This window comes from Hylaeus anthracinus, unplaced genomic scaffold (genome assembly GCF_026225885.1).
Source record: "Hylaeus anthracinus isolate JK02 unplaced genomic scaffold, UHH_iyHylAnth1.0_haploid 4, whole genome shotgun sequence".
Lineage (NCBI taxonomy): Eukaryota > Metazoa > Arthropoda > Insecta > Hymenoptera > Colletidae > Hylaeus > Hylaeus anthracinus.
In genome coordinates, this window is record NW_026535289.1 from 14965153 (window position 1) to 14982996 (window position 17844).

Genomic DNA, 17844 nt, shown 5'->3' on the forward strand with positions numbered 1-17844 from the left:
ATCACGTACGTATCACGTCATATAATTACATAAATTTTATACCAAACCTGTTTCGCGATTGGTTGACGGAAAATTAATAAATGTATTCGCTAACATCTTTAAGCTCCATTAAAGGAAACCTTAAGCCAGATACATAGAAGATATTCGCGATCGCATCAATGGACAAAATATGGAATAGTCGAGAAGCATCAGAAACTATAAAATTATTATACAAGGGCTTTGGCCGAATTTGAGCCTCGTCTGCTACCACGGCATAGAAAAGGACACCGACCGTCGAGTACACCGAATACCAACGAAGGGAATCCGAAGGAAAGTCCGAAAGTAAAGAATCGGGAGCGCAGAGGAAAGGAAGATAGTATTCGGGGTTGTATTGGAGTGTATTGCCGGCACCGGCACTAGACAGAAGTAGAAGCCAAAAGGGTAACGGAAGATACGACGGCGTCGACGACCTGTAGAAGACGACACCGACGACACCTGCTTCATCGAAAAAACGAGAGGCCGGAGAGACACGGTGACGGCGGGGGCGGCCATACTCAAACAACCGCCGAGCGAAGTGCGCGGCACAACGCAGGAATCGGACGATAATAAAGCCGCGTTATACTCGTTCGCGGACGGTCTGGGGATCGAGGTGTAACGGGCGCGGGTGCCTCCATTGGTACGCGAACGAAAGAATTTACGAGGGCAAGTGAAAACGGAAGTTGTGGAAAGTGCAAAAAGAAAGAGGAAAGCGGCCCGAGGAATCGAGGCGCAGGGAACGGTATGAGTGCGAAGACGGACGTGAACAGGCGGGTCCTAGCGATTCAGGCCAAGAAAAAAAGGCACAAGCCGAGCAAGCGGAAAGGAAAGGGAAATTCTCAAGGTGATTCAGAGACACCAGGAGCTCAATGCTCCAAGACGCCAGCCGCTCGACAAGCGCAAGGATCGGATTTCTACCTGGGAAACAGGTACCCACCGACTATCTCTAACGTGTCATTTCATTTTCCGTTGACTTTTCTTGCTGACAGTTCGTTATTAAAACGAATCGATTCGGTTCGAGAAAGTTCAGTGTTGAATTCGCTGTCGATTACTTTCTACAGTTCGATGGCAATGAGATATTCTCAGTGAACGGTTTTACGGGATAATAAGGAGCATGCAAACCCGTTCGGAGACAGTGTTATTTCGTCGCGAAGTAATTGTTGTTGCGAGGGCATGATCGAAACCAGTATTTTTTTTTAAACAGAATTGAAGTCTAGTTGTAGAGAGTGACGAGTATAAACAAACTATGGGACGTTGAGGGTAGCTGGCCAGTCATTTCCATTAAAAGTAGATTCGGAGAGTGTTATTTAAATGATATTGCATCGTGGTTCCTTAACCTATGAGGCACTCCTGAAGAGTTCAAGATACTGCTGTAAAAAGTCCAATAATTAGTCTTATTATTCTACATTAGTTTTATTCTGAAAAGCTTGTTTTATAAAAGTGACTGACTAACTATTCTTTAATATTTTATAGGATGTTTAGGCTTGACAAACACAATGTTTGAATGCTTTTACTGTTTGCATCCTTCTTTTCATAAGATGTACAAAAGTATTGGAAGTATTTTTTAATTTTCTATTTTCTGATTGGTGTTTTCCCCTCTTTTCGTTTTCTAAATGGAATTTATAGACTGGAACCATGCCATAGCTCAAGTAATGAAACAATAGAAGACGTCGACGAGGTATACATTAGCGAAGATGAAGAGCAAGAGGATAGCAGCGATTATTGCAAAGGAGGGTATCATCCCGTCAAAATAGGGGATTTATTCCTAAATCGTTATCATGTAACTCGTAAACTTGGCTGGGGCCATTTTTCGACAGTGTGGCTCTGCTGGGACTTACAAGTATGTATACAACATAGCAAATAATATTTTCATGATTGTTAAGTTCACAAAGGGAGTGTTTTGAAATATTTTCTGCAGGATAAACGATTTGTGGCACTTAAAGTGGTGAAATCTGCAACCCATTTTACCGAAACTGCATTGGATGAAATTAAATTATTGAAAGATGTGCGCGATACAGATCCCACTGATCCTAAGCGCAATAAAACCGTCCAATTGCTCAATGATTTCAAGATCAGTGGCGTTAATGGTTTGCATGTTTGCATGGTATTTGAAGTGCTAGGAGATAATCTTCTTAAATTAATCATCAAATCCAACTATAGAGGAATTCCAAGGAACAATGTTAAACGTATCATCCGACAAGTTCTCGAAGGTCTTGATTACCTTCATAATAAATGTAAGGCAATCTTGAAAACCCATTTAGTATTTAGTGTTATTAGGCAATATTTGCGTGATTGTGTGAACAAATTATTTTACCATAATATGCATTTAAAACATTATACTTAAAGGATTGTGTTCGATTTATTGGAATAATATTAAAGTGTACATTTATCTTAAAGTATTTCTTTCTTTTTTCAGGTAAAATTATTCATACAGACATAAAACCTGAGAATGTTCTTATTTGCGTTGACGAAGCTTACATACGAAAATTAGCTTGCCAAGCTACAGAGTTGCATTCTCTTGGAATGAAATTGCCAGTATCGTTAATTTCAACTGCACCAAAGGAATTCCAAGAACCCACTCCTAACTCTAAAATGTCAAAGAATAAAAAGAAAAAGCTGAAAAAGAAAGCCAAACGTCAGAATGAACTGCTGAAAAAACAAATGGAACAAATCGAAGAACTAGAGGAGCAAAATAAACTTGCAAATAGCACAAGAGAAAACGGTGAAATAGAAACAAATAGTCCAGATCAAGACGTAAATACGGAAAGTATAGAAGATAATACCGAAAGCAAGGGATCGCCCAATATCTCGGAACCATCTGTACCTTCATTGCACATAAATGGCGTGGATAGTCTAGCGGGTGGAGAAAAAGTAGAGAATCAATTACCCTCCCAACCTGAAAAAATGGACAATGCAAACATGTGCGACATAGAAAAAAGTTGGGGTGAAGAATTATTACCGCCCTATGAAGAAGATACAGATGAATGTAGCGAAGGTAAAATATTTAAAAAAAGAAAAAAAAATCAAAGGAATTTATACATACCAAGTACCCATAATTATAACTACCAAGACCTATTGTAATCAATTTCACTACTGTTGTATTTTTTTTTTTTATAGCACCTAATTTACAACCACCTGAAAGTAAACAATTGAAACGAGCATCCGTAGCTCCCTTAGATCCTGCCATAGTGGAATGTGATGTTGAAGTGAAAATAGCAGATCTCGGTAATGCTTGTTGGGTCCATAATAAATTCACTGATGATATTCAAACTCGTCAATATAGATCGTTAGAGGTGTTACTACGGTCAGGATACGATACTTCTGCGGATATATGGTCCACTGCCTGTATGGCATTCGAATTGGCAACCGGTGATTATCTTTTTGAACCGCATAGCGGTAAAGATTATTGCAGGTAAGTTTCAACGTTTTAAAATATCTTTTATATCTCCGTGACCTAGTACTGTAAAATGTATTTTACTTGTTGTAGAAACGAAGATCATTTAGCACACATTATCGAATTGCTCGGAGAAATACCAAGACGGGTTGCTTTTTCTGGCAAAAAATCAAAACTGTACTTCAATAAGAAAGTAGAGTTAAAACACATAACTGGATTGAAACCGTGGGGACTGTACGAGGTGCTTACAGAAAAATATGATTGGTCATCAAGAGAAGCGCGCGAGTTTGAAGAGTTCTTAACTCCGATGCTCGAATTTGACCCGACTATGCGCGCTACAGCAGCAGACTGCCTGAAGCATCCGTGGCTGCAAATCAAAAAGTGATCGTGTTTTTTATCGTTTTATCTTTAAATTTTCCAACTCTAAACTTTTACCATCCTGATATAATCATAAGTCGAGAGTGTAACAAGAAGCAACAACCTGCAGGTGTCAGGTTCTTTCATATTATATACAATATTTTATTTCCATATTACGCATTGTTATTTGTAAAATAGGCACGATAAAATTATTTAATATTTAATAAACATAAGTCAATTGTAATATATATACATTTTTATAAAATACGAAATTATTAAAAACGTATATTATAAAATTTCACGATTCAGACAAGTTTCTTTTATCTTTTTAACTGATGATAATTTGACAATTGTCATTTACGTCCGAATTGTTACGTGTAATTTCAAGTGACGAGAAAGAACCATAATATTTGCGATTCAATGAAAAAGAAAGCTTGCTACATTCCGCTAAATTCCGTATGCAGTTGGGTACGCTTCTGGTTGTAACACTCTCGACAGTGGCTGCCTATTTGTGTATTTATAAATTTGTTAAATCATGTTTTTCATTTACTAATGATATCTTAAATTAAAATTTCGTAGTACTTTATTATTTTACACGGTCATCGTTATACTATCCTTTGTACTTGTCATTTAATTTATCATCAAGTATCCCAAGAGTCGTGAGACCTACTCATAATGTACTTTAGGAAAGGGCAGACAAAACGTTACGCTACAATGAACACTAAATCTATATTAACATATATTATTTTTATTTTTATTTTTTTGCGTTACATCGATTAATCGAAATTTGTTCATAGCAGATTTCTTCACTGTGATCTCTCCTTGTGCTTAATTAATATCCAAAAAAATATAATGATTAATATTATTATCTTAATATCGATTAAAAAGAATAATACTCATTACACATACGCCGGAACGTGTGTTTAAGGAACTGAATCTTTGTACAAATTCAATAAATGCAAAAATATGTATATCGTATGTTAGTATAATTAGGAGTTGGTCGCCAGATTCTTGGTAAAACAACTGAACGATACCGATATGATTCGGAATAAGACAGTGCATACATTGCTCGAGTATAAGAAATAATTAAGAAAAAAAAACACAAAAGAATTTGCTTTATCTTCGATAACAATAACAATAAATTTACATTTCGAAGGAAACAAAGAGATTTGTAATAAAATTGTCGTGCACACGAATTTGTTTACGTATACTATCGCAAGAGTATATACACTGTCTGATTTCGAACAATGACCGAAGTATTGATCGTGGCACACACTTCCGTTCAAACTTATAAATTTCGTTATACTGCTAAGACACATATATCATTATACATAATGTACAATTTAGAAGAAAGAAGGCAAGATTGGTGACTGAGTTTTCAGTGAACATAAAGTAATCGTGATAACAGGAAAACAAAGGATATGTGTTGTTAAGTTTTGTGCGACCTTCTTTACTTCGAGCTGTTGACTGACTATTAAGCTCTCTGCCGTTAAATTGTCTTCTATTTTATAACGAAGAAAGCGAAACAGTATGCTCACTGGATATTCAACGTCGCAAAAAGACACTTGTACCGTTGGATTCTATTTTATGCTTCCGTACGAATATTCTGTTTCGCTTCACCTACCAGTTTACGATCGTTTCACTAAAGAGGTATGATCAGTGGAAGGCATTTCATACGAAACGAGTGAAAACTCATACGAAACAGACACTTGTAAACAGTGTTGCGTTAAATAAGCGGTAGCGGATTTTTTTCGGGTAAAGGAGAAGAATTTTTACCTTAAATACCTTTAAAAAAAAAACAAAAAGAAGAAATTGTTTCACGCTATAAATTCAATACAACTGAATTTTCTTTCTGTCTTTTTTTGAAAGAGTTCGAAAATGAATGTGCCTTCTTAACAGAATTATTTTAACGGTCGTGTGTCAATTGCCATAAAGAAACATTCATTTTTAGAAATGTAAACGAGAAAGGAGGTATTTAAAATGTTACTGTTCAACTGCGACAACAGTATACGTGAAACAGACGCGTAGCAATTTCGAATACAATAAAATCTGACACTGTTCTTACGTATACCCTATGTAAAAGTGTCTCTTCTACCCGTATTATAGTCGGCGAAACTTAAACTCAATTATGCAAGACCATGTTTGAACAACTCTTTTTTTTTCGTTTCAAAGTATATTCATCTAACATCTCACATTGTAACCGTGCGACGTAACTACGACCTTTGGGACTGATGATGGCAACCGTGTTGCATTTGTACAGTACACAATGGAAGTTATATAGTAGATATATATGTATATGTGTATATATATATATATATATACACACACCGGTATTATTTTATGAAACGCGGCCAGTGAAATCCGAACAAGAAGGGCAACAGTACAAGGACACGGATTAATAAGAAAGAAAGAAACGCCTTCAAACACGTCTCGAGCTTTTCGCCTGACCGTCCTTATCGCTGATCAATTGCCAATCATCACACGATTGCACGTCAACAATAATTTTACGCTTTTACGAGAATGTATAATAGAATGTTTATTGTTAACGACGCGACGGGAACACATCGTTATCGCGACGAACGATAACTTAACAATCGTCCAACGATTCTTGTTGCGCAACAAAAACGAATGATCGGTTTCTTTTGCCGATATGTTCTAACGGATTTCAAGGACTCGCGATTTCATCGCGTAACCGGACATTAACGATTATACGTACCAACGATATATATAAATTATATATATATATATATAAATAGAGTAATAAATCGAACGACAGTTTTCGTAGGTGTGATTCGCTGCTTGGCGCTAGGATAGTTAGGATGAAATTAACAAAACATTAACAGTAAAAATGTGTATAGCTTGATGTACGAGAGTTCACCGAACCCTGACCCCCCCCCCCCCCACCCTCTAACGTATGAGCTAGCAAAATTGTATTCGTACGCATTCAAACCTGTAGGCACCATGCGTGTTTACGATTCTTTTTTTTTCGGTAATAAGAGACTAAAATATCGAGAGCTGGATGAGAAGTAACTCGATTGCGAGAAAACATGGTTTGCACAGGGGACCCAAATTCGAAACAAGATGTTCGAAGCTTTAACGGCCCGGTTCTTCGAAGTTGCTAATGAGACTTTCGGTGGTGGCTACGTCCTTTGTAGCTGGATCTTTTTTAAAGATTGGCATGTATCGCGACTTTTCCCCCCCCCCCCCACCCCGCGCCGTCCCTCAAAATGCGTCCGGGAGTATTCTTCGACGCATACATCAAACTTGAGCAATATCACTCCCCAATTCTGTCCAAGAGTATCTTCCGTACGCAATTTTTGACGTGGACACCCGAAACAAAGCGGAATCTCGACATTCCCCCGTGTCACTTCTGAAACCAAGCCACACTGGGTGTTCGAGAAGCCTAAACATCTTTCGTTTCTCTGATCTGCTGTCATTTACGCAAAACTGTTTAATTACGGGGAATTATTGTCCCGCGCGATGAATGTAAAAAAAAAAAAAAAAACTTGTTAAGGTACTGTAGAAAAAATGACATGACAGAGAAATTCTCGGGATCCGTGACGTGCGCGATCTTTCTTTGTAATATTACGAAATTCGAGAACGTGGGAACGTTCGGATGGGTAAACTGCTTGGGAGAATAATAAACGTAAAGAAGCAAGAAAAACGAAAAGAAAAAAAAAGATGGTTCCGAACGAACACCAAGTTATATAACGTAAGTTGTGTGGCGTGTGTAACGCGCGTCTATAAGATACTGTAAATATTGAAAAAGTATATTTGGGGAGTTTTACACGTTTTTAGACCGACGAGTCTCTGCATTATAAACCTTCGACGATTTAGAACGAGCGCTCGTGAGAAACGCGTTCCGATGGATTATCACGTGACGCATCACGTAAAACGACTCATCCGATAGGATCGTAATCCGTCGGTGGTTTCACGTAATAAATCGACGAGATCGGGGTATGATATTCTAATCTTAACCGATTGGTACATAGTTATACTGGTCGTAGCGTTATAGCGATCATTTAACTCTGCATGTTTAGCCGATTGCTCGATGTTGTACATACCACACCATGTACCGTAATGAGCATTAATAAGAATATAACTATCGATAAAAATACGTATAGACGCTCATGATACGTGATGATTATTTTTAGAACTTTATTGGATGATAATCCAATGCGCAAATAATCATTTGAGCAGAGGATGTATATAACTTTAAATCGACTGGAGCATCGAGAGTAATGTGAGGCGTGTCTGCCATGCTTTTAGACAATACTTGAATATTTGTAAAGAAAGGGTAATAGTGTTTATCGATATATTAATGTTGGCTAAATAGAATTTCAACTACGGCAGATCCGACGATAAGAACGCGTTCAACAACAGAATGAAAAAAAAGCAACTCCCCTCTAACCCTCTTACAATGAATAAATAATCGTACTACATAGTTTTCCGCATTGTACATTTATCCCATTGGATTTCGATCGCGTTAAGAAACATTTGCTTGCGTTCGATTTGAAGTCACCTCTGGCGTGTTTTCATGCTAATATGAAAACCAGCATATCGTGTAGTCGAAAACTACTACGCCATACCATTTATATATACGCGATCGAATAGAAAATATCATAAAAGAGGATCGATTCTAGTGAACGCATTATACGTGGTTGTAGTAAACTGTTATTTGCAAACATATGTACCTCGTGCTCCAGTCACTCAATGTACGACCAGTTGAGGCATAAAAAAAAGAAAACGTAGGACATAATAAAGTAGCGATAACGAATCGAACAAATAAACGGATTTGATGTTTAGACGCTGCCTCCGTTATGTGCCCTGCCTCAGAGAAATAAGATAATAGACCTATGTACCCGCCTCCCGAGACCGGTATATAACATCAAAAATAAATTCACATTAAAATAAAACGAGCAGCGTGTCTTCTTTTTTTTTCTTTTATCTCCAACACAATCCCCGATCGATCTAGCAAAGGAAACCATTCGTTTTTGATTGATTTTTATCCAAAGTGCTTCTAAATGCCTTCTTTTTTAAACTTTTAAACTATTATAGTTTCTCTTGTGGGTTCCCGCTATTTTTGCTCAAATCAATAACCATCTAGCGGTGAACATTCCGAACTATTTTTCGGAGTTTGTTTAGCGCCTCTATCGGGAAAACGCTCAAGTTTGTCCTCGATTAGTTTCAGCTGCCATCGCTAGCTGGCGCCATTTATACAGTTTTTTTTTACCGACATGATGGTAATTTACCAACAGGTGTCGGTAAATACATTGAAAATAACGCCATCTAACGGTGAAAGCAGGAACTAAACGAGGACAAACTTGAGCGTTTCCCCGATAGAGGCGCTGACTAAACTTCGAAAATTAGTTCGGCGTTGTGATCACTAGATGACTACAGTTTCTCGCTAGTAATAATACTTGTCGAAAAAATACAAAATAAACCCCTGTAAATTGGTCGCATTCTTGAATAATTCAATAGTACAAAAATGTTGAAAGTAGCAATTATTAGAAAACTAAAGCACTTACCTTCTCTTCCTGTGTATCGTGTCCTGTTGAATGTAACATTGCTTTGTATTTCGTATCCGGGAATCATTGTATTTCAAGGGAAACGAAAGATTTCATAAAAATATCCGCTTTATTATTTCAACTTGGTTTTGTAACGCGTCCCTTTTATTATACACACAATAAAATATTAATAGTAACACATATAACAATAATTATGATAACGCGTGTACATAAGTAATAATATTGGTAATAACTATATTTTGGAATTACGCAATGGGACACGTTAAACGTTGTAAAATTGGTTACCTTTATTCTCTTCTCACATCGGAATAATCCCTACGTAAAAGGTTATCGAGTGGTTTACAAAAATGGATCGTGATACACTGAGATTGGTGTATCGTTTATCACAAAATTATTTGCCGCGGATCGGGCTCCACGCGTTGAGAAAACTAAGTGTTTCGTATGAAAAGACAAATGGAAATGCCTTACCGTTTCTCTAAATGCCTAAGAAAAAATCCAGCTACGACAAGATGAGTATCAAAACTGAAATTACCCGTTATCGAGCTTGCAGCGAAATTTTTCTTCTAATGTATAAACGCTTAAAATCGCGTATTCAAAACATTAAACTCTTTAAACCGTTCTCTACGTTAATTTTGTCCGATAGCTATGACAATTTACTACCAATAATTATAGATTACACTGAACTTCCATGTCCGAGTCAAATTTCGTTTTCAAAAAGTGAGATACTCGGAATGAAGTGCGTCGCATACTAAACGTGATATATAAATAACAAAAGTAAACGACGAACTAAGCGTCTCTTTAAAATCGAATAGAAGATAAGAATAATTTAATAAGATCTATAGCATTTTTCATATTGAAGGAAACCCAATGATCGATCGTTTAACCAGTAAAATATTGGCTTCTGCTTCAAAGAAAAGATACAAAATAGATCCAGAGAACGATATCAAGGTTATCTCTAACCATGTATTTCCATTCTTGTTCGACCGCGTTTTGAAATTTTTTTATATTAGATCTTGTTCGAACTGCTAGCACTATGTATTTCCAAATATCACAAGATGGAAAAACGAGTCCTCCTCGCTTTTGTTCACATTGAAATCGATAATGTTACGATGAATTTTTATTAAATTCAATCGTATTCGTCGGAGGGTTCTGTTTTATTGACCAAACAATCCCTTTCTTCTTTAGTAGATGGAACCTCCGATGTCGCGGGCCTCAAAACTTTTGGAACTTTGCTAACTTTGCTGAGACCTTCCGTGATACCGCTGCCCCCGGAAACACTAGAAAAGATACTGAGATCGTCACATTAGAACTCGATAAAATACGCTACGACCAACTGAAAGGCAATTAAGTTAAATAATAAAGCACTTTTTTCAAAATATAAAAACGGCCATTACTTATGCAACGATTCGATAAAAAAAAACCTGAAAAAAATGAAAATGTAAAATAGAATGAATACTCACACGATGTCCATTACGTCGTCCTCGTCAGCCTGGGCCATCTCATCGTTCGTAAGAGTGAAGTATGGATTTGCAGAGGCCGGTCGGAACTTGTATCCGGTAAGAACGAAAAAGATATAAGTGGCCATTTCTCGGAACACTTCGTCTAACCACTCGTATTGGAAAGGTACCATGATCTGCGATTGTAATACGTATGGTTAGCTGTTTAAATAAAAAGGTTAAAAGCTAATACATTGTAATAAAACGAAAATTGTACCTTAAGTAAGTACACTATGATTCTTGTAAAGTAAATGTAAAACACTATCATGATATAGAAATGCCTAAAAAGCTTGAGCTTGCGTAAGTTTACAGCTGCTTTGCCATCTGTGTGTGCAGCTTCCTGTAGGTGCCTGATACTCCAAACAACTGGAAATATAATGGCACCGCAGCAAAGCAAGTCAACAAGAATGAAAAGATCTCGCCATGTCTTATGTTCGATGTCTCCTTCTTCGCTTTCCTCGATTATTATTTCTGCTACGTTTGCTAATACCTATTAGATCGGATAACAGTTCCTTAGAAAATGATTATCTCAACAATAATTTAATACGCTAAATATATTTTATCGCTAACTTGTAACGGTATCACGATCATGAAGAGCTTTTTATCTTTATCGGCTAAAATATGTTTGATAAACGTCCATCCTGTGCCAACGAGGACGATAGTGATGAAAAGCACGGCTCCCTTCAATAAATGAGTAATATAATAGAGAATCGCCCAAGCAGCCACGTGCTCTCCTTTTGTTTTAATAAAATGGTAATTGATCCCGTGGAAGAGTAGCGATAAAGATTTTAAGTACACCAGGACTGCCATTAGATAGTGGATCTTGAAAACAGGATGTCTAAAGGAAGAAGAATGCTTGTTACAAAAGGCACACCTGTGAAAGTATGTCGGTCGGTTTTGAACGAACCGCTTACTTGCTCTTTTTAAGGATGAATACCCAGAAACAACCCGACACAAAAAATAAAAGCGCCATCATAAAATACAGCGTTGGTAAAGGCATTTCACCCGCGCTTAGAAAATTCCCGGTATTGATCTCCGATATTTGTATCTGTAAATGATAGCGTGGAGAACATAATCTTTAACTGCAAATCGCAAACCTAGAGAATACAGTCGCAAACACTGTTCACAAAAAGGCCATAGTACCGTGAAATCTAACGCAACGTGAGCATCGTATTTGTAATTTGGACAGTTGTGAAAGTAAAGATTATAAAGTCCCTCCTCCTCTTCGGTGGCGACGTACATCGTGAAACTTGTATTGTAATATTTTTCTCCTTTGATAGTTTGTACGTTCATCGGCAGCTTTAAACGCGAGCAAACGCTGACTTCCGATCTAGACTCGAACTCATCCTCGTTAACGGATCTTTTTACACCTGCCAAGTAAATTATTTATATCGTGTAAAATTACACGAAACGTTTGAGAACGGGGACATTTCGTTATCACTTTGCCCATAAATCATCTTAGAAGTGGATTGAACTATGTTAGAGGTTTAATAGACTCCACTATCATAAACTATTATTGACATAAAATGTACTTCTCTAGAAGAGAGTTACCTAACCAGACCCTCAAAAATACTTGAGTTTCGAGTTATTTATAAGATTGAGGACGAGTCACGTTAATTATAGCGTCTCTCATCTTGGTCGTGTTCGATCACTGATGTCGCTTCGCGGCACATTCCGTAAGATATCGATCACATTCGTATTTAGTTCCATGGATCGTAGAGAACACCCGATACGTTCACCGTCGCGACACGAAGTATAGAAAAATATGCTAGAATAGTCTAGAGTATAAGCTAACTGTCTCTAGTATCGCTATATTTTAATAAAAATTAACGAGCCTGAAATGTCCTTGACCCGCTTGAAATCAAACAGCTCCTGCCTCAAAGATTATTTTCCACCTCTCAAACCAAATGACTTATTCAAGGTACTTGGCTTAAATCTTTACTCTGTACACCGTTTCAAATTTCAGAGTAACGATCTAAAAGCTAGATGATAAACGGTTTAGAACAATCTCTAGCGTATATAATCCCGATTAAAAATTATTGTTCTATAGGCAAACCTGCTTATTTTTTTTATATAAAAGAAACATTTTAACAGCTACATCCTAAGGTCGTGACCGAGGCGGTCGATGCCAACTTTTCATTTTCCACCTGTTAGTTCATGTTACGTTAATACCCAGTGTCTAATGTTAGTAACAGACCATATTAAAAATAACTCGCGAATGCAGCAGCGTTTATTTTTACTGGACTGTCCAAATTGACCCTGATAAGCATCCCTGGCTATTTAATATCGCACTATTTCGTTGGAATTTCCAATCTATTTTTAACGATATCAATTACTCGTGAAACGGTAACGCTCAACGGTAACGATCAAACGAACACTCATCTTCGATGCATGATCAAATTTTACCGAAGAACAGATTTCTACATATCCGCCCTAATAGGAGGAGAAGTCCTATCCTCGAGTCAAAAATCTTTGCTTCGGTATAGTATCACGGAAATTGCCGAGTGTAATTGGCGAATGAATCATCGTAACATTCGATTAGAAAAGTTGCGAAAGCTTTAGCGTGTCGTGAGGTAACAAGTAACACCTATTCCACGCGGTCTATCGTGCATCAACTTCCTGTTTTTGGAAGCTCGCCAGAATTTAAAGCGCACTACGACCGTCCCGTTACTATTTCGTCGATGTCGTTCATTTTCTCGATCAATGTGTTACCTCCAGTGATATAAAGCAAAAAAGGTAAACGCATTTCGTATTTCCGCCCGAAGCGTCAATCATTTCGCGATTTAAGCCATCTAAGCAAAAACGCACGTGACAAACGCCAACTTTTTTATACGTAGCTTTAACGGCCTAGTCCTTTATGGTTGATACTAACGAGTACGTCAGTACTCCCAAACATAATGTTATGGGCAAAGAATGAAGGCAATTGGAAAAATCTGACACACCGTTCGAGGTGGAGCGTTTTCGCCGTGAAAAAAGAACCGTATCGCTAAACATAGCTGGAAGAGAGTCCCTCTTTTTTCGAAACATCACAATCATGTTGGGATCTTTGTAGATGTGCGCGGTGTGCATGTTCTGACTGCAGTTTATTCTCAACCTGTAACGATAATCCGTATTGTTAGTTTCGTAAATAATATTTATAATAATACTTATAAATAATACTTATAAATAATACTTACAAAGACTTCTTTAAGTCCATCGTAAAATATATCACCGCGTTCTTGTCCCTCTGCTCGAAATCGGTCTTGACGTTCGAAATGTTTTGTAGTACGCATCTCTCTTGGTGATTATCTAAATACGGATTCATCGCATCGCTTAGCGTTCGATCCAAACTGAATCCAAACTGAATAGTACAAAATGTAAAGCACACACACGTTATAAGAAAGGCGAATTATAGTGAAAACCACGGAGTATGATATGAAGCGTAGGAAGCAATTTTTTCGAAAATATTTTGTCAATATATTTTTTCTTTACTAAAATAAAATTTAAACTAAAAGAATCATTTCGTTTTTTTTTTTTTTTATTATTATTATTATTCGATATAAAAAAATATATTAGTTTTAATTACTTTCATTTTAAATTTACTAGTATTTTCAAGATCGATTTTTTCGAGAGCGAAAGCTCGTATAATGAAGATCTACATTTTCGGTTCATTTATTCGAACGAATCGATTTCATTTCATTTGCGCTGTGTTTTGGGAGAACTTGTACATGAACTGTTAGTATTCAAAAATACGCGTATTCGAGAATGGTTTCGATTACTTTCCTAGCGGCAATTTCGCGATGTGAATGAAGGGAAAATGGAAACAGGTGTCCGTGAATGGACGACGCGTAGTACTGCGCGAACAACCACGCTACAATCTACGATAACTTACCACGGCATTCTCGTCGAAAGGGTCGGCCTTGAAATTCAACAGATGTATATCGAGAATACCACCCTTATAAAAACCGAAGGTACTAAGGGCGATATATCGCCGTGTGTCTTTCTGTAACAAGGACAAATTTGTAAGAGTAAGCAAATCAAGGACCCGTAACCTATGACTAAGCGACGATGAGGAAAATATTCTTTCGAAACATGTATAACCGTATAACCTATAGTATGCATCGCATATCCCTTTATTTATCGAAATATTTACGGAAACCTTTTACACCATTTACGATATTTACAGTTTCTTTACGACGTAATAGTAGTTCACAGATTGAACGTCGATACGGTGCTACGATAATATATGTCTTATTCGCCTATAAAATTCGTTCACGGTATTTTCGAAGACTCAGAAATTACGCGTAACTCGAATGTATTGAACGATATTTCTAATTACGTTTACCGGTAAAACGTAATTGACGTAACAAGGCGAGTTCGATAAAGTTACAGATAAATATACATGCGTTATTGTTTCCAAAGAAGTCAAACTAACCCTTATCTCGAGTTTGTGTATCCTGGCGGCAGCGAGTACCAATATTGACATAATCCAGAGACATTGTGTCAGCAGTTGATTCGATTGCATTTTTATAACTTTTCACTGGAGAAATGTCACATCACGAAAACACAAATTAACCATACACCTAAAACATCCAATGTTCGCTCGTCGATACACGAGCAGAAACTGAGCATGAACTACAGGAATATGGATCATGAATGGCGGAATAAACGAACTGAAACGAACCGAATAGCGCGCATTTTTCTAATGCCCTCTTGATAACTATTGCATTTATCGCTGTAAGCTTGTAAAGTTATTTAACGAAACTGCCAAGCAATGAAGCGAATCAATTTTTTTTCATAGAGTAACATTTTCGAACGTTGTCATTTTCGAATTCCAACAAATTCCAATAGTTAACTTTTCTCTACGTTCTTCTGATAATTTTGATTATATTACATTTTCTTATAAAAATTAATTTCAATTTTAATTTTATCCAAAAAAACAAAAAACATCAGGCATAATGTAGGTCGGAATAAAATGTTAGCAACATTGATTCGCCCGCCTTTTTTAGAGGAATCGTATTTCTGATGTTACGAGTAATTTGAATCATCTATCGGCTAAAAGTTAAATCCTGCTGTTATTTGAAAGTATTTAAATGTTAAAAGGTTGAAGGTATATATTCTGCTTTAATATTCACTTCAAGATACATGTCTTGTAGTTCATAGCTCGAGATAAAAACAAAAATTTTAAACCTCATGAAACTTTAGAGGTTATATCTCATTCGCCGGTTGTTACTAAACATATTTCGAGTTTCGTTTAATGTTATGGAAGAGCACTTTGCAACATTAAAATTATTAGATTCGGATAATGATTGTAAATTGACCAGAGCTTTTAGTTATTCCGAACTGCCATCGTCTCAACGAATTAGCCTGAAACAATCTTATTCTGGAAACCCATCTGGCTTGGTTAGACAATACAGTTGCGAACAAATTTTTGATAAAACTGCAAACACAAAGTAAAAATTTAATCTGTATATGGAATAAAATAATCGATCTTATCTGTAATCATTGACATTTTTTTGCAATTTTAGACAGGTAAAGATATCAGAAGTGGTCCGTACTGTCAATAACGAATGTAGAAGAGAGTGGCAAACAACGGTACCATATTCTGATACCTTTAACACCTCTAACTGGCAATTGGGTGGAAGCAACAGTATAGTACAGGCATCAAACCTTATATCAAAAAACAAATCAAATGAAATAGAATACATGGAAATTGATCATGTGGATAATGTAAAGGAATCTACATTTTTATCAAATTGTCTATCACCAATAACTAATATAATTGATAAAACAGAACATCTATTTTCTACCGAATCTAATAACTCAGAAAATATAAGTACAGTGCAACAAAAAATTACAAAAGAAAAGACTGGAAGTACATATGAAGATTTAAAGAAAAAATTCAGACCGTTGGTACCAAAGGCCAAAGTTCCTGTAAAAAAGGGAATAAATATGTGCTACTGCAATTTATTATGTTTATTTCTTATTCCAATTCTCGTGGGAGTAATTGCACTACTTCTAAACCCTGTTACATACACAATTTGCAGTCGTGATATATTCTTCTCGAATGCTACGACTCAAATACAACAGAAACTATATGGACAAGCTACTGCAATTTCCACTATTGCTTATGCTTTACATCAGGATGTCTATAATCTGAAGGTCATATGTCTTATAGGTGGAACAGGTGTCGGGAAATCGTATACCATTGGAATTATAAACAAAAATTTCCCATATAAACAAAAGATTTTTGTATATGATCTATTATTAAATGACAATATAGATGAAAGCACATTAAATTCGTTTAATTCTTATGAATTATTGATCATAGAGAATTTAAAACTGAAAAATTTAGACGTTTTTGCTAGTATATTGGATACATTGAGCAAGAACAAAGACAAGTGTATCACGGTATTTGCCGTTTTTAATGTAGAAGAAGTGGACGAGAATTTGAATCGGAACGTGGATTTAGTAAAAAGCGAAAATGTGATTACCAATGCTTTTGTCAAAGAAGCAATTGATATGGTTATTGTTCCTTACATACCTTTATCCGAACAAGCATTAGAGATGTGCATAATGGATGTAACGAAGAACAGCAATTTGAAGCTTACACAGAGCCAAATCGGTGAAATTAAACAGAGTTTATTAGTTTCAGGAAGTGGTTGCAAAGGAGCTTATGCAAAGGCACAAGTTATCGGTAGGGAATAAGTTTGGGAGTATCCATTTATTGTTAAGAAACACTGCATTTTTTCATTACATATAAGAAAAAACAACTTTGCTCAAAATATAGTAAATATCGTATAAGTACGACTTTACATATTTATCGTGTTCCATCTAGTTTTAAGTTCGTTATTTTGGTTTATTATTTTCACATTTCAAATTCTGTGATTAGTGGATACAATTATAATTTTTGTATAGACATAAGTGAAACAGCATGTATTTGTGATTTTGAAATTGAATGTACTCCCTAATTACAACGAAGAAAAATTAAATATATTTACAACATTTTTTTGTTTCTACTTATTTCGCGAGATAGCCCATTTACCGTAAACGTTGTCTCAATTTTGTACAAGTA

At 36.4% G+C, this 17844-nt stretch overlaps 3 protein-coding genes across 6 annotated transcripts; 2 read left to right on the forward strand and 1 right to left on the reverse strand.

The window, feature by feature from the left end:
* The first annotated feature begins 134 nt into the window (after window positions 1-134).
* Window positions 135-4355, forward strand: LOC128895190 (SRSF protein kinase 3-like). Of its 2 annotated transcripts, none has more exons than XM_054157561.1 (6): window positions 135-944; window positions 1660-1855; window positions 1934-2249; window positions 2432-3010; window positions 3133-3427; window positions 3503-4355. In XM_054157561.1, exons 1-6 carry the CDS (start codon window positions 760-762, stop codon window positions 3792-3794), a joined length of 1863 nt encoding a protein of 620 aa, XP_054013536.1. In that variant the 5' UTR covers window positions 135-759; the 3' UTR covers window positions 3795-4355. The 2 variants fall into 2 exon arrangements, with proteins under 2 accessions (XP_054013536.1, XP_054013535.1); XM_054157560.1 differs by having other exon boundaries at window positions 137-944; window positions 1642-1855.
* A 5029-nt stretch (window positions 4356-9384) lies between these two features.
* Window positions 9385-15399, reverse strand: LOC128895194 (protein GPR107). Of its 3 annotated transcripts, none has more exons than XM_054157579.1 (10): window positions 15205-15399; window positions 14662-14772; window positions 13967-14130; window positions 13733-13884; window positions 11934-12160; window positions 11705-11838; window positions 11361-11628; window positions 11008-11280; window positions 10755-10927; window positions 9385-10571 (listed from the first exon to the last, which is right to left on the reverse strand). In XM_054157579.1, exons 1-10 carry the CDS (start codon window positions 15292-15294, stop codon window positions 10421-10423), a joined length of 1743 nt encoding a protein of 580 aa, XP_054013554.1. In that variant the 5' UTR covers window positions 15295-15399; the 3' UTR covers window positions 9385-10420. The 3 variants fall into 3 exon arrangements, with proteins under 3 accessions (XP_054013554.1, XP_054013553.1, XP_054013555.1); XM_054157578.1 differs by having other exon boundaries at window positions 9385-10583; XM_054157580.1 differs by lacking the exon at window positions 15205-15399 and having other exon boundaries at window positions 9385-10583; window positions 13967-14078; window positions 14662-14768.
* A 357-nt stretch (window positions 15400-15756) lies between these two features.
* LOC128895200 (uncharacterized) lies at window positions 15757-17774 on the forward strand. The gene is made up of 2 exons (XM_054157596.1): window positions 15757-16222; window positions 16298-17774. The coding sequence occupies exons 1-2, from the start codon at window positions 16032-16034 to the stop codon at window positions 17475-17477; spliced, it is 1371 nt and encodes a 456-aa protein (XP_054013571.1). The 5' UTR covers window positions 15757-16031; the 3' UTR covers window positions 17478-17774.
* Window positions 17775-17844: the final 70 nt, after the last annotated feature.